General features: G+C 45.1%; 1 protein-coding gene across 3 annotated transcripts in view; it reads right to left on the bottom strand.

Annotated features, from left to right (window-relative positions):
* fibcd1b (fibrinogen C domain containing 1b) overlaps nucleotides 1–23,237 on the bottom strand; it is a 202,346-nt gene that overhangs the window by 62,208 nt on the left and 116,901 nt on the right. For all 3 annotated transcript variants that reach the window (XM_056290759.1, XM_056290760.1, XM_056290761.1), the window contains one exon: nucleotides 5,555–5,651. In XM_056290759.1, the coding sequence (XP_056146734.1) occupies nucleotides 5,555–5,651 (97 nt within the window). The remainder of the gene's footprint in view (nucleotides 1–5,554; nucleotides 5,652–23,237) is intronic.

Genomic DNA, 23,237 nt, shown 5'->3' with positions numbered 1-23,237 from the left:
ATTGAGATCGCTTGACAGCAAATTCCCGGGCTGTTTTTTGTTGTCAGTCCGCCCCTGTCACTATGTCAAACATGCCTCCCGAGTCCAAGTGCCTCTTATTCCCAAAATGTAAACCCATTTCTAAATTGTTATTGAAATTAAAAGTGTCAATGATACTGTTTATATTGTACACAATGAACTTAAATTATGCAACATTATTTATTTGCAAAAAAAAAAACCTGGTTGGGTTTTAAGACAAAGCCCATACATTTGAGTTTAAGATGTTAAAGTGTTCTTTAGAACAATGACGGACACTGTTCGGGTGTCCGGGTGGCGTAGCATTCTATTCCGCTGCCTACCAACACAGGGATCGCCGGTACGAATCCCTGTGTTACCTTCGGCTTGGTCGAATGTCCCTACAGACACAATTGGCCATGTCTGCGGGTGGGAAGCCGGGTGTGGGTATGTGTCCTGGTCGCTGCACTAGCGCCTCCTCTGGTAGGTCGGGGCAACTGTTCGGGGGGGAGGAGGGAACTGGAGGGGAATAGACCCTTTTAGAGTCTACGTAATGATTACGTCAGGGCGTCAGCCGGAGGTAAAACAAAGCCAGAAGAGGTAATGTTAAATACGAATGACGTCCTCAGGCAAGCGTGCATCATCTAGCTAACGTTAGCGAACATGTCCTCATGTTGTGTTTTTGGGCGCCAGAATCAAAGAAGTAATAAACTAAACTTGAAGTTTTATAGCATACCAGTTGCCACTCCCAGTCAAAAAGATTGGAGACAACTGTGGTTAAATGTGATAAGACGAAAGGATGGGACTGAGGAGAGCATCAAAAATGCTCGCGTTTGTAGAACACACTTCATATCAGGTAAGTAAGGTAACGTTAAACTATACTTTTGTCTGTTGTAGGTACGGATATTTGCCTCCAGCTAAGCTCCGCCCACAAAAAACGTCACTATGTTTACTAATGGTCTACAATGTGATCCTTCCACGCGCTACATTCCCCTGGTGAAACTCCTCACTGTCAGGTGAAAAGAAGCAGCTGGTGACTCCGCATGTATCAGAGGAGGCATGTGGAAGTCTGCAGCCCTCCCCGGATTGGCAGAGGGGATGGAGCAGCGACCTGACGGCTCGGAAGAGTGGGGTAATTGGTTGGATACAATTGGGGATAAACGTGGAGGGGGGGGGGGGTAAAATAAAAAAAATAAAAAAATCTGTTCAGTTCTGCTTCTATTAGTGGAAAATTATGCAATGTAAAGTATTTAGTGAATTTCTCTGTTCAACTGACTTATGTGTGACACAAGCACCTTTGAGGCAAGTGCGTTGCAATGCAAGGCCTTTAAATGCCCTTCAATTACCTTAAAATCAATAGCAGAAATGCTAATGTGTCAACCCTGCTGATCACAAGTGCTTCTTTGAGCTTTATCGACCGTAATGTTCTGGTGAAACTAGTTTGGTGTCTTTCAGACAGCGTCAAATGGGTTCAAGACCAGTTAAACCCATTTCAAATCAGCTGGGAAGATCATGTGTCCCACCAGATTGATAGCATTTACACGACGTATTTGCTCAGGGAAGCTATCTAAGCCCAGATTTGTCTGCGGTGATATATTCTCTGCTGGGATATATGACTCATCATTATAATGTCACCTTTCACAGCCACACTTACGTAGTGCTCTAAATCTCTCCCCTAAGCTGTTCTTCTATTTCTTTTCCTATTTCACACTACATGATCAGACTGTGGTCACGGGGACATGGCGAGGACACAGGGGCCCTGACTGTTAAATCCCTTACTTTTGGTCATTTGTAATTTCGTAGCCATTGTAAATTACTCCAGATATCAGTGTCAGCGAAATGTGTTGGTGTGAGATTATTTTTATTTTTTTTTCTTTCTGCCGAGTAAGGGTAAACCTAAATACAGTCTACCTGCCTTAATATAAACAAACGGATTAATAACAACCTCCAAAACGAGAGGAGGATGAGGCAGGGATATGATCCAGAGGAGGGTCGTCCGTTAAATGAAATAGCTAATGCAACTGTTATGCAAATAAAATCCAATGTTTCAAACCTGGATAGACTTTTGGACCTTATATTTAAACCACATGTTGATACCATGAGCAGGGCTGACCTCTTTCAGGTGCAGAACTTCAATGTTAGCTGTTTTGGGAAAAGAAGGGTAAGTGAAAACCCGTGTTTCAAGTAAAGTGACCGGTGATGCTGCTATATTTATTAGATCTATTAGCATTATTAAAATTGATGTCCGAGAAATCTATTGAAACAGGTCAACTGATGCAAAACACCACCACAGGAATCTGGTAGATGTAGCCTAAATATATTAATTCTTTCTATTACAATTACTATTTATATTACTTATAACTAATAATAATAATAATAATGACAATATTATTATTATCATCAATAATTTTACTTATTACTATAATTATTATTATAATATCTATTACTATTGTTTCTATTATTCTTACTATTACTATTATTACATTTACTATTGTTATTGTCATTATTATTACCACACAGTAACAAACAATATAAGAAAACAACAAAGACGCAATGTAATCAGAATTTATATACATAGAAATATACTATTTCTGAGCGTTGGAGGGTGCCGTTAGGAAGAGAAATAGGTTTGGAGGAGGCAGCTGCAATGAAATTCTTTCTAGGCTGCCGGCAAGCACGAATCCATTTTTCATTTTTGCCCTGAGGGTAATCGATGATGGGGGTGACGAGACAACAGCACCCTCTGAATAAGCAAGGGTACTCACTGAGGTTCAAAGTGGCCTGTTGGCTCATTCAAATGCAGTCTACTAAACCCCGAGCTTTCCATATTCTCTCCATGTTGCCATAGTGCACCACTGGGGGATCTGGCCAGCACTCTAAACACGTCTTCTCTTAAGCACTGCACGCTGTAATGGTCCTCAGGTCAAGCAAAAAGGCCTAGATGCAGATAATGCGCATAAACACTGCACACAGTATAAACAAACATTCCTGTGTGCAAAATTCATAGTCATGCAGTTAAGCACTAAGCTTCCTTAATTTTTAATTTATTCATGACAAAGATTTGTACGCAGACCTTTGCCTTAGATTTAGTTTGCTAGGGTGATTAAGGAAATATGAAGAGAAGATCTAAACCTCAAACCTATATATATATATATATATATTTTTTTTTTTATTATTATTATTTTTTTTCATTTTGATATGCTATATAAATCCCCTTGGGGAAAGTATGCTCTGCATTTAACCCATCCTAGTTGTGTAGCTAGGAGCAGTAGGCAGCCACCGTGCAGCACCCGGGGACCGACTCCAGTTCGTCTTGCCATGCCTCGGCCAGGGGCACAGGCAGGAGTATTAATCCTAACATGCATGTCTTTTTGATGGTGGGGGAAACCGGAGCACCCGGAGAAAACCCACCGCAGACACGGGGAGAACATGCAAACTCCACACAGAGGACGACCTGGGATGACCCCCCAGGACTTTCTTGCTGCGAGGCGACAGCGCTAACCACTGGGCCACCGTGCTGCCCAACTTACCCTACTTCTGCAGGGTTAGTCTAAAATATATGCTCAGAGCTCCTCCTCAGTTATCCTACAATGGATAAGTAAACTCGAGGAAGCCATGTTCTGTTGCAGCAGCTTTCTCGAAGTACCGCTCGCTCCGACAACATGTGATCTTCAGAGGTGGCGTTTGAAAATCATGATTTGATAAGCGGGCATGATATGATACTCACATAACTACAGGAGTGACAGCTGCTCAAACCAAATTCCTTTTACCCAGAAAAAAATCGAGATAACCAGATGTTTACATTGCTTTTTGTATGTGTTTCCATGCATGCAGACCAGATTTAATTGTTAGATATGCACTTAAAAGGGCTTTGACAACAGCTCACCATTCAATAAATGCAGACTGGGCGATGGATGTTCTTGTTTATGTCAGCTCTATTGAGGCTTGTATGTCTGCAAACTGGGGATTATTATCACCACCACATTGCTCCAGCTGTAATGCAGCGGTGAATAGCAGACTAGGCGTGCAACATACAAAAAGGATGGAGCGCAGCCCTGCAGAGCTTCTATACTCAGGACTAAAAGAAGGGGTGCTTGACTGGGGGGGTTCGATGGCCAGCATCCATTTGTAAGTGGGTTTTTCTAAGCCCCAGTCATACAGCGGTATCAGCAACAGCATTTATGGAACAATCATGCTGAGAGTAGAGCTTTTACACAGGAAAGCCCCCCATTCATGGTTCTTGCATGTTTATAGGTGGTGTTTTGCTCCGTGTCGTGGCTGATATCACATTCTTGTTTGCCGAACAAAGAGACTACGAGTAAACAGCAGCGCCATGCTGGATTTCATCTGTGAAAGAACCTCCTGTAAAATGTCCGTTAGATGGAGGATAAAGCAGTGGGATTGCTCAGCCGTGTCACTGGGGATGTTTTGGGTGCAGGGATAATAGCAGACATTATGGAGAGAGGAGCCACAAAGCAAAGTTGAATACGTCCATGAAGGCGACGATGAGCTGGACGGCGTCCCGGACGCACTCATCTCCAGTTTGGCCGACCACGTTCGCTGATTTCACCCTCATATAATATCCCCCCCCCCCCCACTTTTGTTTGTGAAACTACTTTCTATAGTTTGGTTTACTATCTGTGTTCTCGGCCTCTTAAAGCAGGTCATTACAGAGACACGTTTAACAAAGACACACACACTCAACACAAACATACATTCATTTATTTCTATACTTGTGAGGAACCTAGCTGACTACATTAATTTCCTTGCCCCTATAACTTAAACCATTACGACTACATGCCTAACCTCGGGTGTCCGCGTGGTGTGGCGGTCTATTCTGTTGCCTACCAACACAGGAATCGCCGGTTCGAATCTCCGTGTTACCTCCGGCTTTGTGAGGTGTCCCTACAGACACAATTGGCCGTGTCTGCGGTGGGTATGTGTCGTGGTCGCTGCACTAGCGCCTCCTCTGGTCGTTCTGGGCGCCTGTTCAGGGGGGAGGGGGAACTGGGGGGAATAGCGTGATCCTCCCACGTGCTACGTCCTCCTGGTGAAACTCCTCACTGTCAGGTGAAAAGAAGCGGCTGGTGACTCCACATGTATGGGAGGAGGCATGTGGTAGTCTGCAGCCCTCCCTGGATCGGCAGAGGGGGTGGAGCAGCGACGGCTCGGAAGGGTGGGGTAATTGGCCAAGTACAATTGGGGGAAGAAAAAAAGGGGGGGAGCTACATGCCTAACCTTAACCCTTACCTTAACTTTAACCCAATCCTAATTTTAATCCCACTTTTCACCTCAATCCTAAACCCAAATCTTAACCCTGAAATCGCCCCTTCGAGAAGCAAATTCCGGCCGAAACGTCCTCACTTCTTCACGTTCTTGTGATTGGTTAATTAATAAATAAATAAATAAAAATGAAATAAAATAAAAAAACTGGTCCTCACATATAGCTGAACAAGCACGCACACACACACACACACACACACACACACACACACACACACACACACACACACACACACACACACACACGAAGAGCAACCATACAGCCTGATCCACTTACCGAGCCAGTGTTCACCAGTGATCTTGCCAAATCCTTCACGGTAGGAGTCCCATCCCCGGAAGAAGTTGACTGAGCCATCCTCCCTGCGCTGGATCACCTACACAGCCAAGACAGTAAGGCCAGAGGTCAATGTTCACCTTTAAAGCCACCGATGCCATCTTCTCCACTGATGAGTCAAGACAAGTCAAGTCAAATTTATTTGTAAAGCCCAACATCACAAATTTACTTCAGTGGGGAGTCATGCCAAGGCACGATGACGGATGCTCATCTCATCTAGATAGACCTAGCAACAGCATGTAAGTAATAAACTTGAACTGACGGAAGTTCGATCCCTCCCATAGCTGCTGTACTCCCTCACATATGAGTGATGCAGCTGATCTGCCCACTAAAATTACAATTTGTCAGAAACTAATAAAGGGAATCCAATAAATCTTGACGGAGTGAATACGATTGCCATGGAATCTGCATACTTGATGGAAAGCCAAGTAAAGAGAGGACTTTTGTAAGACAATACCCCCAAATATTAAATTAGATAGATGACATTATCCCTCTTTTTTTCCCTTTAAGGTTATTCATGAAATTCCATCGAGCTAGGTGAAGTGTGGAGAAAGTGTCAAAGACTTCTATAGCAACCCCCCCCCCTTTTCTCCCAATTGTATCCAGCAAATTATCCCACTCTTCCAAGCTGTCACGGTCGCTGCTCCGCCCCCTCTGTCGATCCGGGGAGGGCTAGAGACTGCCACATGCCTCCTCCGATACATGTGGAGTCGCCAGCTGCTTCTTTTCACCTGACAGTGTGGCGCTTCACCAGGGGGACGTAGCACGTGGGGAGGATCACGCTATTCCCCCCAGCTCCCCCTCGCTCCTGACCAGGTGCCTCGACTGACCAGAGGAGGCGCTAGCACAGCGGCCTTGACACATACCCACATCCGGTTCCTCCCCCCAGCACACACAGCCAATTGTGTCTGTAGGGACGCCCAACGAAGCCAGAGGTAACACGGGGATTCGAACCGGCGATCCCCGTGTTGGTAGGCAACGGAATAGTCCGCTATGCTACCCGTACGCCCCCATAGGAACCTTTTTAATGTGAAATATGAAATAAATATTTCAATCATACGTGTTATATTTGTGTGTGTGTATATATGTGCGTGCACGTTTGTGCGCATATATGAAGCTGTGTGCATGTGCCTTAGTGTGTATCTGATTATTTGTATGCAAAGGGTGTGTTACCTGCATCACCCTAAGAGATACCTTATCCATGGAAATCGCTGACATTCCCTGTCTGAGTAAATCAAAAAACTGAAATGTGGTCCTGCAGAGGAAATGCATGCAAATGGAAAATAAAGTCCCATGATTTCCACGTGAAGGTTATGTTTATGTTGAAATGACAAAAGCAATTCCCTGAGACAGTTTATGTTCAGCCTGACTAAGCCGCTAACAAACCAAAACTACTCACACTGTTTCACAAGCTGGATTGTTCCCAACACCCATTCAAACCTACGGCAAAATCTTGCAGAGAAACGTGATCATCTTCACCGCCATTATGGTCCTCATGGTCAACACTGTCACTATCATCACCGCCATTTCCCTCCACTCTCCATCCGGATGTCAGCACTCATCTCCTTTTCTCCATGAATCCAGCCAGATTCCTCCTCCTCATCCAGTTTCCATATTCCTCGACCCAATTTCCAGAGAAGCCGTATTCCTCCTTCTCCCCTCATTTGGAATCCAAATACTCCTCCACCCTATTTCCAAAGCAGTCTTCCATCCTAATTCAAGAGGCTCCAGATTCCTCCCACGACCTACATCCAAAGTTGTGATTCCTCCATCAAATTACCAGAAATTTCAAGTCCCTCCCTCACACCAGCTCAACAGTTTCCAGGTCCCTCCAACTCAAGATCCAGATTTGTCATGTCTCCACCCACATCCAGAGCCATCCATGATTCCCTCCTCTTCCTATTCAGATTCCCCAAAGAGTCCAGGTCCCATGTGTGGTCGCTATCCTGATCCAGCCATCCCATCCTATTCAGTGTGGACAAATCTTACGAGATAAGCTCACTTAACATCGTTCCCTCGCGCCTCAGCAAACTAACTCCATCGCATCCTATGCATGAAAACCACAACCTCAGTCATCACCCAACGCATCCCTGCAGACGCCATTTTGTTGTTGTTAAACACTGTTCATCGTTCCTTGTCCTCCTCTTGCCACGACCTCATCTAATTACGTAGTTGTGTGTGTGAATAAGTATATATTATAGCAAGTACATTTAAACAAAAATCAATTAACAGTGTTAACCAGCCATTTTATTAGTTTGTCACTCAAAAAACCTTATTTAAGGGCACACTTGTTGTTCAATGATTCATCATCCCTTGGCCGTATTTCACATTTCAACAAGGCACTTTTCCAGTCTCTCCTTGAAACCACCCAGCGAAGACAACTCTATTGTGGGAAATTAAATTATATAGATAAACTCTACAAACTCTTGTGTCTTAAGTTTTAGACAAAGTGGTGTGATCCTCTGTTGCCTTGGGTCGTTCCATATCCTCATTAGCATTTAGTTTTATTTCAATCTGGCTCAGGGTTCAATGATTGGTTCCACTTTGTTTCTCATGTGTATACAACCAGCTGGTTATATAAGTCGCAGACTAAGAATTATTTTGCTATACATGCCGCAGGTGCGTAGCTGAACAAATCTGTTAAACTGTGTGTGTGTGTGTGTGTGTGTGTGACATATATTCATTTATTTATACAATGGTCTGGGTGAATACTCGATTCTGATTGGCTGATAGAGGATACCTACTAAGCAATTCCAGTAAAACTTGACAATTCACCGTTCTAGATTAATGCGCCTGCTAAAATGAATAATCTACTCAACTCGCTACTTCAGGCTGTGGCCGGCCGACAGTAGCTACACATGGCCTATCACTTGTTTGTGAAAATCTTGATATTGATTTGGGGACAACGACATGGCTGGACACCTAGCTAGTCTTGTTGTTAAAAATACTGTCAAACTATATTTACTGTTTAACCGTACACAATGTTGTTGACTTTAGATCTTGCTTGTATGACATTACATTCCTGGCTGATAGCTGAGCCAAAGGGTTCTATGAGCTGAACGGACTAGAAATATCTCTTGTCGACAAGTTGTATCTACGGTTTGTCTTACTTACTGGAGCAGTCAACAACGTCTCCATTGCATAAGAACCTTATGGGATGGTAATGATCATTCCAGGTATTAGTCAAACCCTCAGGTGTTCCCAGGGAAACAACTTATGGCTTGTGAAAAACTTTAGATTTTGATTTGCAAATCGAGTGAAAATATAAATTACTGGTCTCAATAGATATATTTTTCCCTTGGGAAGAGACCGGAATAATGCCCCTCTAGGTGTTTATTATCCAGAAGGTTCTGGCCTCCTCCCATCGTCCATTACTCCCTGATAATGGACACCTCGTCGGGCATTATCCCTTACGTAGTGTATATGATTGAGTGTATGAGAGTTTGTGTGTGTGTGTGTGTGTGTGTATGTGTGTGTGTGTGTGTGTGTATGTGTGTGTGCGTGGGTGAGTGAGTGAGTGACTAAGTAAGAGAGAGAGGTAGAGGGGTTACTAATAGAGGGCCATATAAATGCCCCAGTCACACTTATCTCTTTGAGTCCCGGTCTTCCACACTTTCATTTCAAGAATGTCAACAGAGTGATACCTATCTTATGTTTAATGTCACCTACCTGCACTTTGTTCAACGTTAACATCACACTGGAAGTGAGATTTTAGGTCATTCATGTCTTCTTGTGGTATTTCACATCTTATCGTATTGCCATTTCCACGGATCAGCTAGTTCCTCAAACACACCTTCTTTACTCTGTGATGAAGGACATTCTGTGATATCTTACTAAAGGAACAGTTTATCTCTTGCTTTAGCTTGGTAAACAATAGAGTATTTTTTTAGATATATAATAAAACAAATTATACTCATTGATAAGGATGATTCCTTTTTCTTTTTTTTTCTAATTTGAGACCTATTGGCCTGCTCCTTTTGGTCAGTATTTCTGCACAACGCCAAAAGGGTATAATACAAAATAATGGACGAGCCATATTAGTGCTGTTGGTTGTGGCGTATCAGTACAACAGACCTCAACAACTACATCACCACGCCATCTTTCACCCTGTCAACTATGGTGCTCCTTGTAAGTCATAAATGTAATGACAGGGACGGCTTGAATCTTAAGTCAGCCTTTTGAACGGTGGCCAGACTCTGTGTTATTTGAATGGCAGTACACAGACATTGCTGGGAAAGTTGTACATGTCAAAACCCAAAACTTTAGGGAACACCTTGATAAACAATGGGCCGGGTTTTGGATGGATTAGGAATTAGCAAAAACATTAAAGGTTTTTTTTAAGAAAAGTTTTTTTTTCATATGCTGACAGCATGAGTACTGTTGACTAATATACAGTCTGAGTAAATGTCGTGCTTCATACTATCCGTATTACCTCTACCTTTTATTTATGATAGCCTTTATCATCCATTCATGCATCCATTATCCAAACCGCTTATCCTACTCAGGGTCGCAGGGATGCTGGAGCCTATCCCAGCAGTCATTGGGCGGCAGGCGGGGAGACACCCTGGACAGGCCGCCGCTTCATCACAGGGCCGAAACACACACACACACACACACACACACACACACACACACACACACACACACACACACACACACACACACAGGGACAATTTAGTACGGCCGATTCACCTGACCTACATGTCTTTGGACTGTGGGAGGAAATTGGAGCACCCGGGGGAAACCCACGCAGGCACGGGGAGAAGATGCAAACTCCACACAGAGGACGACCCCCAAGGTTGGACAACCCCAGTGCTCGAACCCAGGACCTTCTTGCTGTGAGGTAACCGCGCTAACCACTGCGCCATTGAACGACCACCTTTACCATTGCATTGGTTGTGTCTTTATTGTCTTCTTCTCCTTTCGGCTTATTCCCTGTTTCCAAGGGGTCGCCACAGCGGAATCGACAGTTTCCATCGGTACCCTGTGAGGGCACAACACTATTGTATAACTTCAAAAACACAGGGATATGGGGCGTGGCGGTCCGTTGCCTACCAACATGGGAATCGCCGGTTCGAATCCCTGTTTTACCTCCGGCTTGGTCGGGCATCCCTACAGACACAACTGGCCGTGTATGTGGGTGGAAAGCCGGAGGTGGGTATGTGTCCTGGTTGCTGCACTAGCGCCTCATCTGGTCGGTCAGGGCGCCTGTTCGGGGAGGGGGGGATCTGGGGGGGGGGGGATAGCGTGATCCTCCCACGTGCTACGTCCCCCTGGCGAAATTCCTCACTGTCAGGTGAAAAGAAGCAGCTGGCGACTCCACATGTATCGGAGGAAACATGTGGTAGTCTGCAACCCTTCCTGGATCGGCAGAGGGGGGGGAGCAGCGACCGGGACGGCTCGGAAGAGTGGGGTAATTGGCCGGATATGATTGCGGAGAAAAGGGGGGAAACACCCCCCCCCCAAAACAAAAATCAACAAAGAGACTGATTATGTACTCATAATAGTACATAATCAGGTACTCAGAATCTGATTGTCCTTATGGGATTGCTTTTCTTAGCGCTCAAAAATAATTTACTTCTGACAGTGGCTACTGTCTTTTTCTTGTCCATGTTTGCCTGGATTAAGTGTTCTAGTTACTGAACGTTTCTAGCGTTTCAGCCAACGTGGTTTTGATGTCTTGTGTCCCGCTGAACTGAAACATCCACTGTGAATAAGCACAACCTGACGTATTTAGACAGCTCCTGCGGTGTCAGTAAAATTGTCCTTGAAATAATAACCTTCAATCTATTTAACTCACCTCCCACACATCCACCCCCGCCATCCATTGAGCTGAAATAAAGTTAAGTGCAAAATGAGCGAAGACGTCTTTATCTTCACGCCGTCGGAATTGAACGTGGAGATCTTCCCCTTTTCACCCGCCGCCCTTTTCCGCCATCTTCCCAGCTCATCTCCCTCAGCGTGATAGCGGCGGCGCTCAAGAGGGATGAGCGGCAATATGCTAAAGCGTCAAGATTTCCCCACAGAATCGCAAGCAAACCGCCGCATATAATCTGTCTCGCCGGCCATTTGCTCAAGAGCAGCTCAAATAACGCGGCGGACATCTGTCAATTTCGACTCTCAGAGACAACAGTGTTATCTGAGGACCAGTCAAACCTCTTTTTTGTTTAACTTGTCCGCTCACGTTATCGCTGCTCTGGGAAAAAAAAACAGTCATTGTCTGTCTGGCTGCCGAGATAGAGCTGCCCGACACATGACAAAGATGTCTGATAGACCAGCGAGTCGTTCTTTGGTAATAATACACACCAAAAGAGAGAGCAAGAATAGAGGAAACATAATGGGCATACAGGCTATCACAAAACACTTTTTCCACTGACTGAAGTCAACATTCAGCAAACCAGCGCCTGTCAACGGCCATTAAATATTGGTTCCAGATGGTATTTGGTTGGTTTCTATCTGAATACATATACTTCCTGGGTGAGGGGCGCCGGCCAAACCATACCTTATGTAAACCCTCAAACTTTTGGCGAACACGTGACCTGAGGCTGCTGTCTAATTGTTTTTTTCTGATTTTCCATGGGGGCGCATTTCTGTGTGCCCCAGACATGCCCACTTTTATTGGCAGTGAATTGGTGTTGTTTTAATGTTTTTTGATCGAATATGATTGCACAGTTCTCGTGGCTGTCAATCATGTTCACACCCACCACGACGCTTCGTCTCGACTGTCAATCATCCACCGAACCCTGATAAAATCTATAGGCTACATTGCCCTTCCTAATAACTCTGTGACTGTGTGGACATTAAAGCAGCTGTCAGATGTGCTGCGCCAAGATAAATTGCGCCCCCCACCCCAAATAAATAAATAACCAAATAAATAGGTAAATAAATAAATAAATTCGCACCAGCCGTCACTGGGACTCCTTGTGTTAATTATCGACATAATTTTTTATTTTATTTTTTGATTTTTACCCCTTTTTTCCCCCAATTGTACTTGGGCAAATACCCCACTCTTCCGAGCCATCCCAGTCCCTATTCCGCTATCACGCCAAAGCGGGTAATACACCCGCCAGTCCACCGTGTCAGTGTCACGGTTTGCCTAGCTCAGGCGTGAAAAGCACACGCGTGTATGAAGGTGCAGTGCCAGCAGGGGGCGATGATTAGGGTTAGGGTTAGGGTTCGACTCGCTACTGTCAAATGAAATGTTATTAATATGACAATACATAAAACATTTTAAATTTAAAAAAAAAATACAGCAGCCATGTAGTATCTTCATCTTATCTGATGGGGAGGGATTTTGGAAAATGCTGTCTGCTTCTTTTCCTCCGTGGGGAGTTGCTGACATTGAGTTAATCATCGCCCCCTGCTGGCACTGCACCTTCATACACGCGTGAGTTTTTCACTCCTGAGCGAGGCAAACCGTGACACTGACATGCTGGACTAGCGGGTGTATTACACGCTTTGGTGTGATACTGGGCTGACTACCACATGCCTCCTCCGATACATGTGGAGTCGTCAGCCACTTCTTTCCACCTGACAGTGAGGAGTTTCACCAGGGGGGACGTAGCACGTGGGAGGATCACGCTATACCCCGCAGTCCCCCTCCCCCCCAGAGGAGGCGCTAGTGCAGCGACCAGGACACATACCCACCCGCAGACACGGCCAATTGCGTCTGTAGGGATGCAGGCCCAAGCCGGAGATAACATGGGGATTCGAACCAGCAATCCCTGTGTTGGCAGGCAACGGAACATTAATACCCGGATGCCCATAGATGCATATATTATCTTCCGTTCCTTCACTCGAGCACGTAAGGTGCACGGAGGCTCTTTGAAATTCACCACAAGTGCGTCCTGCGTCATTACTCCTCAGTGCTGGTAGTGAGCCATCGCAAATAACTGCAGCGAGTGTGTAAACAACAGGTCTGCATTATTATATTTATAACATCCACCCTGAATCACCGACAGTAGCCAAGCTGTTGCTGCTAGGGTCACTGGAGCGTTTTTTGAGCCGGTCACTGGTCAAACAAGGCCAATCCGAACAGCATGACATTAGTCAACTAGCAGGTCCAGGATTAGAGTTAACACCTTAACACCTCTCCTTCCTGTCTAGCCTCCTTGTAAGCCCACAAAGCCCCTCCCGAGTTTAATTGCATATTGACCCTGGAGGTCAGTGTTTGTACGCGCCCCGGAGATGCGGCCCACAGAGACACTGATCATTTCCTTTCCACCCCATTTGTTCCACGGGAAATGGGGGCAGTGGTCATAGCAGGAAAAGTGGCGGGAGGTAAGGGGATTAAGAGAACGTGTGACTATGGGCCAAACTGTGGATGACGTTTCCACGTCTGGGTGGGGCGGTGTCTTTGCAGGTGCACTGATCTGCCCCCGGGCATGTATATGTGTTTATCTCCATGTGTCTGTGTGCTTGATATGTCAGTAAATGGGTTACTATATTATTATGCGAGTGTCTACATATGCCTGTGTGCGTGCGTGTGTGTGTGTGTGTACTTTTACTCCTATCTTTGTGAGGACCAATTTGATATTTTTGCAAAGTGAGGACATTTTGGCCAGTCCTCACTCCGTTAAGGGTCTGTTTCAAGGTTCGGACTTGGGTTTAGGGTTACGGTTAGAATTAGGTAGGGGCGTCCAGGTTGTGTGGCGGTCTATATCCCGTTGTCTACCAACACGGGGATCGCCGGTTCGAATGCCCGTGTTACCTCCGGCTTTGACGGGCGTCCCTACAGACACAATCGGCCGTGTCTGCGGGGGGGAAGACGGATGTGGGTATGTGTCCTGGTCACTGCACTAGCGCCTCCTCCGGTCGGTCGGGGTGCCTATTCGAGGCGGGAAGGGGGAACTGGGAGGAATAGCATGATCCTCCCACGCGCTACGTCCCCCTGGTGAAACTCCTCACCGTCAGGTGAAGAGAAGCGGCTGGTGACTCCACATGTATTGGAGGAGGCATGCGGTAGTCTGCAGCCCTCCCCGGATCGACAGAAGGGGGGGGGCAGCGATCGGGACGGCTCGGAAGAGTGGGGTAATCGGCCAAGTACAACTGGGCAGAGAAAGGAGGATAAAAAAAGGGTTTGAATCAGGATTAGTTTAACATTTGGGTTAGGGTTCAGGTTAGACACGTGTGCACGAGTGAGTGTGTGAGTCAGTGTGTGTGAGTCAGTGTGTGTGAGTCAGTGTGTGTGTGTGTGTGTGGATGAGTATATGCGCAATTGTTCACGTTCGCTGGGCTCACTTGCGTAACTGTGCATCTGTACTATAAGTAAGGGTTAGAGTAAGCGAGTGGGTGATAATTTGGATGGCAGGAATTACGGCTGGCAGGAATGGGGAGAGTGTGCTGTGTCTGCTCCAGGCATCATTTTCCATCGATGCGTGAAAAACATGCAAAAAAATAATACACGGCCAAGAGGCAGATAAGCAGGAAGGAACGCCAGCTCCAGCTCGTGCATCATGGTTACTCATGGAAAACATGCTCTTGACACTGGTCAGCACTGCGGCAGTGGGAGATAATGGGGTGGGGTTGGGTGGGGGGGGGGGGGCTGCGACTGACTGGTGACTTCTTTGAGAGATGGCTCTCCAATCCATTGCTCAGTCAAGGGTACAATAAAGAGAGCATATGTGTGTGTGTGTGTGTGTTGTGTGTGTGTGTGAGAGATGTATTGCCAAGTCAGTGAAGCCCTGACTGGGACCACTGCCTGCAAAGAGACCTCCATAGATATTTGTGTGGTGTGTGTGTGCGTGTGCGTGCGTGAGTGTGTGTGTGCGCGTGTGTTTGCTCAACATTTTGCACATGTGTCTGCGTATTTATTGAAGCGTGGGTTGGAGAGCAATACTGAGCCTTGGATAACGTCTCACCAGGGACCTTTGTTGCTTCTGCTGCAAAGGGCCAGCTGTCCACCCACAGCCACACAAGCAGACAACACAGTGCTTCCACCGGGATCCAGCCTCAATACCCCTACTGACCAAAAACCGAAAACCCCGCCGCCGGACCACAAGACAGCAGCTGTCAGGACAGGAAACTCATATTTTTCCAAGGTCACGTGTTGACACACCGGCTATATTTGGGGTGCGGGGATTGGGCCGATTTGTCTGAGCTGATTGGTCCGTGCAGAACCGCGCGCCACCCTGCAGAGCACCAGCAGCTTTGACAAAGCAGCCATTTTATTAAGGGGTTTTTATTAAAGGACTCGAGCTCTCCGGACCACAAAGCACAGGACCGTCCTCAAAATGAACGCCACCATCGATAACAACTGCAGTGTTGTTTTGTTTTGTTGTTTTTTTTCTACTTTTTTATTCCATACAGAGCAGAGGTAGTAACAATTTGTGGTCCTGTTCTTTCTTTTATTTTCCTCCTGTTTATTTTTTTCCCCTCTCATGCACCATTTCTTTCTGTCCCTATTTCTTTCTCAGTGTTGCACATTGTTCAGAGTTGATTCGCTTTTTTTTTCTTCCAAGTTGTAGGTAATGAAGTTTTTATGAAAGCTCCTCTACTTGCTCCAGAAAAGCATACGCAACCCAATCTCTGAGAGGCAGCTCTTGAGGGATGAAGACAGCATCACTACTGTTCCCACAGTGGACAAACGTCCCGGCTGTACAAAAAGAAAACAAAAAAAAAAAACATGTCAAATGAAATGAGATGAAAGAATAGAAAGCTTGTTTAATTGCGCCAGCAACTCACAATATGGTGGCGCTGTCACATTCTCAGAATTAGGTGTCAGCCAAATACCCCCCCCCCTCATTCAGTTCACTAGATTGTATGTTTTCATTGGGCCTATTTATCCAAGGGAGGCACTTAAGACTGGCGAGCTGCTAATTGCTGGATTCTCAATCATACACGTTGTCTTGTCTTGCCCCCTTCTCTTTTGATGAGGATCACAGCAGACCTCTCTCGTGAACTTGGGTTTTGATGCTGATAGATTCTGATTATTTAATTCGGGGAGATCTGCTGATATTGAAATCTTTGTGTAGCAATTAAAAATGGGACCGGGGTTTCCATCCTGAACCTCGCTCACAGGATTGGATTGGCAGCAAGACCTGACAGAGTCATTACAACGACAAACTCCAAATCTAAAGGCCGTATATTTCAGAAAAGAGTGTTTGCCTAATTTGAGCAGTATTGAATGTGACGGTGTGACTTCCTACTTCACTGATCTCAACCCCCCCCCCTTTTCTGCCCAACTGTATCCGGCCAATTACTCAACTCTTCCCGGTCGCTGCTCCACCCCCTCTGCCGATCCGGGGAGGGCTGCACACTACCACATGCCTCCTCCGATACATGTGGCGTCGCCAGCTGCTTCTTTTCACCTGACAGTGAGGAGTTTCGCCAGGGGGACGTAGCGCGTGAGACGATCACACTACCCCCCCAGTTCCACCCCCCCCCGAACAGATACCCCGACCGACCAGAGGAGGCGCTAGTGCAGCGACCAAGACACGTACCCACCTCCGGCTTCTGTAGGGACGGCTGAGCAAGCCAGAGGTATCACGGGGATTCGAACCGGCGATCACTGTGTTGGTAGGCAACGGAATAGACCGCTACGCCACCCAGCCACCCAAATCAGGGAGAATTTAACAGGACAAACAGCCAATAAGACTTGGACGCACGATTTGCTTTAGACAGGTGCTTCTGTTAAATCAGCCAATCATATTTCCCTTAGTAATCCCCATAAACCCGGCGCTGGTCAGCTTCAACTGAGATCTGAGGGATGTCCATCATGTCACATCGCTCTTCAAAAGATTAGCATAGCTAAGAGTAACACGCAGCTTGCAACATGCTAAGCAGAGCTGGCCAAATGTGTCATTTCTCTTTGTCAGTTAGAAGGCAAATGTTATCATGGTCTTCAACAGGACAAGGGCAACCAGGAGAAGTTGTTGAATTTCCAGAAGAGGAAAAGGACGTTGAGTTTGCTAAATGAGAAACATTGAAAAAAAAAAAAAAACATGCAAGATGCTGAGAAGTTGCCGTGTCACATTCCACAAACCCAGAATTAAACTTCTATGTATCGTCAAACAAGGAGAAGCAGACTGACTCCGTAGCTGCAAGCTATCCAGTGATGGATGCAGGATGGATACCTGTCAAATCCTTCCTCCGAACGTGTTTGTGTGCTGTCAATGTTTCATCATCAGATAATCAACACAGATGTATTTATTTATTTATTTATTTATAGCCCGCGAGAAAAATGACTTTTACTGGGCTACTTATGTAAACCGACAAGGGGTTTACAAAGTGGAAAAAACAGAGTAACATACAGATAAAATAAAATTGCTGTCACATATATTGAACCAACATGCGCTCATTAGATTCCTATTTTTTTTTAGGTTTCATTGATGTTCAGGAACAGGAACGTGGAATCAGGAAGACTTACGAAATTCCGTTTGCCGACAAACACATATCCAAAAATTACAATAAGCAATTACAATAAACACACATATCCAATTTAACAAACATACCCAAACTAAACAAAAAAATCACTGTCCAAGGGAACGAACGCCAGCCATGATGACTGTTGGAACCGCCGGTCTGCATGGGCTAGCAGTTAGCTTAGCCTGCCCCTCTTCAGAGTACTGTCAGCTCTCCCATCCAATCCATCGCCAGCTCTCCCAGCCAGACACCCTCGACACACCTCCCCGTACTCCACACGACGACATCAAAAACACCACAGTCAACGCCAGGTGAGGCCGCCGCCAGACCGCCCTCGGTGTTATCGGAACCACCGGTCTGCATGGGCTAGCAGTTAGCTTAGCCTGCCCCTCTCCCACGTCCTGTCAGACTGCCCTCGGCGTTGCCTCCTTGGGCGCAGCTCCAGGTAAGGCCGTGGTCCCTGGGCCCACAGGATGCAGCAGACCAAGCTCTCCCAGCCAATCCAGCGCCAGCTCTCCCAGCCATCAAATGAAGACACAAACCTAGACGCAGACGTGGACAAAGACGCTGCATGGACGGTGCTGGGTGAGGCCGCCGCAAATGTGAATTCGAGCCGCCATCTTCCCACACCGGAAGCAGACGGATGTTATTGAAACTACAAGCGGATATTACTGCAGATATTAATATCACAGATATTACCGCAACAAAGAGTTTGGAAAATCACATAATATCCACTCAGAGTGAAGAAAAATATCATCAGAGCCTTTTGTTGCCGTTCCCTGTCACATATTAAGCTTGTAAACTAAGACAAATATGCAAAATATTAGCCGTCTGCATAGGTATAAGGTTAATCAATTACAAATATAGGTTTAATCAAACTAGCAAAAGACAGAAAGTAGAAGTGGGAGAGAGTGGGACTGGTGGAGCAGCCAAGCTTCTGTGTTTCATTCCTTTGTACAAAAGATGCAATCAAGTGCTTGCACAGCTGCAGTATATATGTAGCATAGCCAAGGTGATAACCGAGGCCCATAACAACACTTTTTTTTCTCTTCCATTTCCAATCACACTCTCCTGTACTTGGACAGATACAAATCTGATTCCAAAAACAATATAGTAATTGGTAAAGGCCTTGAACCGCTGTGTCTATTGAGCAATAAGTTGACGAGATAGACTAGCAACCAGACTAACCAGTTACTCACCAGCCATACTTCAATCTGTGAACAATAAATGGTAGGGACAGTGCTCAACAAATAAGGAGGAAATAATCCAGTTATTCAAGTAAATTCTTTATGAGGCAGTACAAATGCCATAAGCACTCATCAGCTGTCAATAAAGCTACACGGGATACAACAATAGTCCAGACAGGGTCTGCCATTCCTGCCAAATATTTCGATTTAATGGCGCATGCACAGGGAATCCATCAAGTCTGTCATAAAATAGGAGGAGGAGGAGGAGGAGGAAGAAGAAAAAGAAGAAGACGAAGAAACTTCCATGTTGAATGTGGATGAGCAAGTGATAGGCGCAAGAATAAGAAGCTAAACATCTAATATTTAATTAGATCTAATCAAATGTTTGCTATAGCTTGATATGCTGTTTAATACTAGCATGTCAGAAGACCGTGGTGATCAGTCTTCTTTCTCAAAAATGTGCTAGCTACCACTGGGTTCATTTCTCAGTGTGCTCCTACTGCTATATTACACAGGTAAGTGAAGTATGCCAGTGTAACACCAAAATCTGCCACACAAAATCCATCCATTCATCCATCCATTATCCAAACCGCTTATCCGAATTCCTGTCGTGAGGTTGCTGGAGCATATCCCAGCAGCCACTGGGCGGCAGGCGGGGAGACACCCTGGACAGGCCACCAGACCATGACAGGGCCGACACACACACACACACACACACACACACACACACACACACACACACACACACACACACACACACACACACACACACACACACACACACACACACACACACACACCTAGGGACAATGTAGTACGGCCGATTCACCTGACCTACATGTCTTTGGACTATGAGAGGAAATCGGAGCACCCGGAGAAAACCCACGCAGACACGGTGGGAACATGCAAACCTCACACAGACGACGACCTGGGATGACCCCTAAGGTTGGACAACCCCGCCGTTCGAACCCAGGACCTTCTGTGAGGCGATCGCCATAACCACCTCACTGCCGTGCCGCCCGCCACCCCAAAACACCACTGAAAATTGTGACCTGTTTGTGCATGCTTCCAGCATGTTCAACATCACCTTCATTTCAAATTGAGCTCTGGGAGTTGCACTGTGAAAATGCAACATTCAGACTACCAGATGTCACCAAATCCACCAGAACTGAGGCATTTTTCCAACATTCATCAGGTCAACTCTTCACCCTGATAGCTTACACATCTCATTTGGTTGTTTAAATGGTATTTCTAGGTGACTTAGACTGTTAGGGAAGCTACAACACAATGCAAGAGGGATGATGAAGAGAAAAGAAAACAGTTTTGAGGGATGGGGCAGGGGCTAGCTGGCTTAGACAGAGTACCGGCACTGGCACATAAAGCTGGCAGTGACAGGTAAGAATCTCTTACCTTTTCTCTCTTGCCATGGGCACTCCATGACAGTTCTCAAGAAGAGTAAAGACTGCGAGCTCCATGGCTAAAGTCATAGCACTTTGTCAAAGTGATCAACGATCTACACCAGTGTACACCAGAGAAGCATTCAAACAGTACGACATATACAGAAAGTTGTAATTGATACAACTGACCTACTCACAAAGCGCAATAATAAAAACATAAAAATGTGCTACAAAGCTCCTGGAAAAGGGTAGATTATTTTTTCTTCCTTTTTTTCCATAAACCAAAAAAATATGTTTTTTATTCTTGGGCACAGTTGAAGTGATGAATTGTTGAGCAGGATGAACCAGCTCGACCCATGAAAGCAGAATCAAGTAATGTCATATAATCTGTGTTTTCAGCATAGCATACAATTGACAAAACAAAACAAAGTGTTAACACAGTTTTGGTGAGTTTAGACATATAGTGTTAACAAGCAAATCTCAATCCTTAATAACCATCTCACCCAACACTTGCTCAGGGGCTATTTTATTGGAATGATCACATTAAGCTTCCTGTAATCTCTGCATTAGATGGAGGCTACTTAACAAGCTGCCTTAAGCTCTTCAGAAGGCTTTCTGTCAACCGGTGGAAGCCTGCAGCCTGCACAGACTGACACACTGACTGACAGAACAGGACACGAGGAAGCACCATAAGCAGTCTAAAGCTCATTGGGGGAGATTTACAATCTGGCATGTGACTGGATGGAAAATAGCAAATGTGCCAATAGCTTGTTAGCTCCTGGCATGTGAACACTGTTAGCACAGCGTGTTTATATGTCGGGTATTTAGTCTGCATATGTCATTCTATTTGTACCAATAGAGCTCATTAGCGATGACTGGTAACACCTTGACAGCATAATCAGTAGGCGAGACATGGCAGGTGAGCGGATAGACAGACAAAGAAAGAAAGAAAGAAAACGAAAGAAAGAAAAATAGAAGAAAGAGAGAACGAAAAAATGAAAGAGGGGATGAAAGAAAGACTGAATGAAAGAAATAATGAAAGAAAGAAAGAAAAAGAATGAAAGAAAGAAAGAAAGAAAGCTAAATAATGAAAAAAGAATGAAAGAAAGAAATAAAGAGAGAAAAGTGAATGAATGAATGAATGAATGAATGAATGAATGCTGATTCATTTAGAACATGTAAATAAGCAGGACATAGCATTGACATCAGCCATTACCAATAATCAGGAGTGATCAACAAATCCACACATCAAACTCAGCCGACAGATCTCCGCATGCATCAGATTATGTGTTGCATGTCGGAAAAGGAGTAGGAGGAAATGTACACTTGTTTCTTTTCTACCCTTTCTCACCTACTCGTGAGTTAATTCAGCTACTAAACCTTTCACTCTTAAGTTACTATGCAATACAAACTCAATTCCCACTGTACTGTACAGTTCACAGTCAATGCAAGTTGTGCTGCACAACACAAACTCACCTACTGTGAACAATAAGAGACAAAAAAAAGAAAAAATAACACGTCAAAACACCAGAAAAAGAGAAAAACTCGTGCTAACATCATGTACCAAGAATAAACAGATCTCCATAAATAAATAAATAAAGAAAGAAATAAAGAAATAAAGAAAGAAAGAAAGAAAGAAAGAAAGAAAGAAAGAAAGAAAGAAAGAAAGAAAGAAAGAAAGAAAGAAAGAAAGAAAGAAAGAGCAACTGAGAAGACGAATTAATACAATGAATTTTTGGCCCAACAGCATTAGTACCACTCTCACCTTCCCTCACACAACCTCTACACAAAGGTCCAGTGTGCAGCCCGAAAACACTGGTGCTTCAAATCCCACCAATAGAAACTGCTAGAAAACTTGCCCTGCCTTTATCTTCAACGGACCAAGTCAAATAAATTACACTGAATACAAGGCAGGTGTTAGATTTTTCACTTCTTCAATGCATACTTCTTTTTTTTTCTCCAAAAGTAAACATATAGTAAATTATCTCCTTGGTGTTTGCCATGGTAAGTATATTGAGAACATGCTGAAAATATCAACAATCACAGATGAAATAAAAAAATAATAATAATCAAGGCAGTCCCCAGAAGTGCTATATTTGAAGCAAACATCTGTTTGTGATTTTTTTTGTAATCCTATCAGAAAAAAGACAGATGTGTTCTGAGCACATCAGCACCAAGAGAGAGAGAGAGAGAGAGGGAGAGAGAGAGAGAGAGAGAGAGAGAGAGAGAGAGCAGACTGAAAAAAAACTGTCTGAACACAAACTCGTGCCAACACACACACACACACACACACACACACACACACACACACACACACACACACACACACACATCATACTGTATACGTGCACGACACAAACCAGCACACAGATTACATCATTCTCTCCTCATTCCCCTGCTCTCCAATCCCCTCCAACCCCTGGTGAGTTCCTCCATTCTGGAAAGTGGGGGTGGGGGTGGGGGTCTTCTGTATTTGATGTTTAATCTACAGATTAAGGCGTTGGCCTGTTGTACTTGACAGCATGCGTGAGGCTGCACATATTTCCGGGAGTGCAAAGAATAAAATGGCGAGTCATGGAAGATGGAGGCAGAGAGGCTGGAGGTGAGAGATAGACGGCCCATAAGAAGAAGGCACGGGAGTCCGGGTGGTGTAGCGGTCTATTCCGTTGCCCACCAATA

The sequence above is a fragment of the Lampris incognitus genome, chromosome 12 (assembly GCF_029633865.1).
Source record: "Lampris incognitus isolate fLamInc1 chromosome 12, fLamInc1.hap2, whole genome shotgun sequence".
NCBI classification, from domain to species: Eukaryota; Metazoa; Chordata; class Actinopteri; order Lampriformes; family Lampridae; genus Lampris; species Lampris incognitus.
Note: the sequence above shows the minus strand (reverse complement) of the source record. Positions and strands in the feature narration are given on the sequence as shown.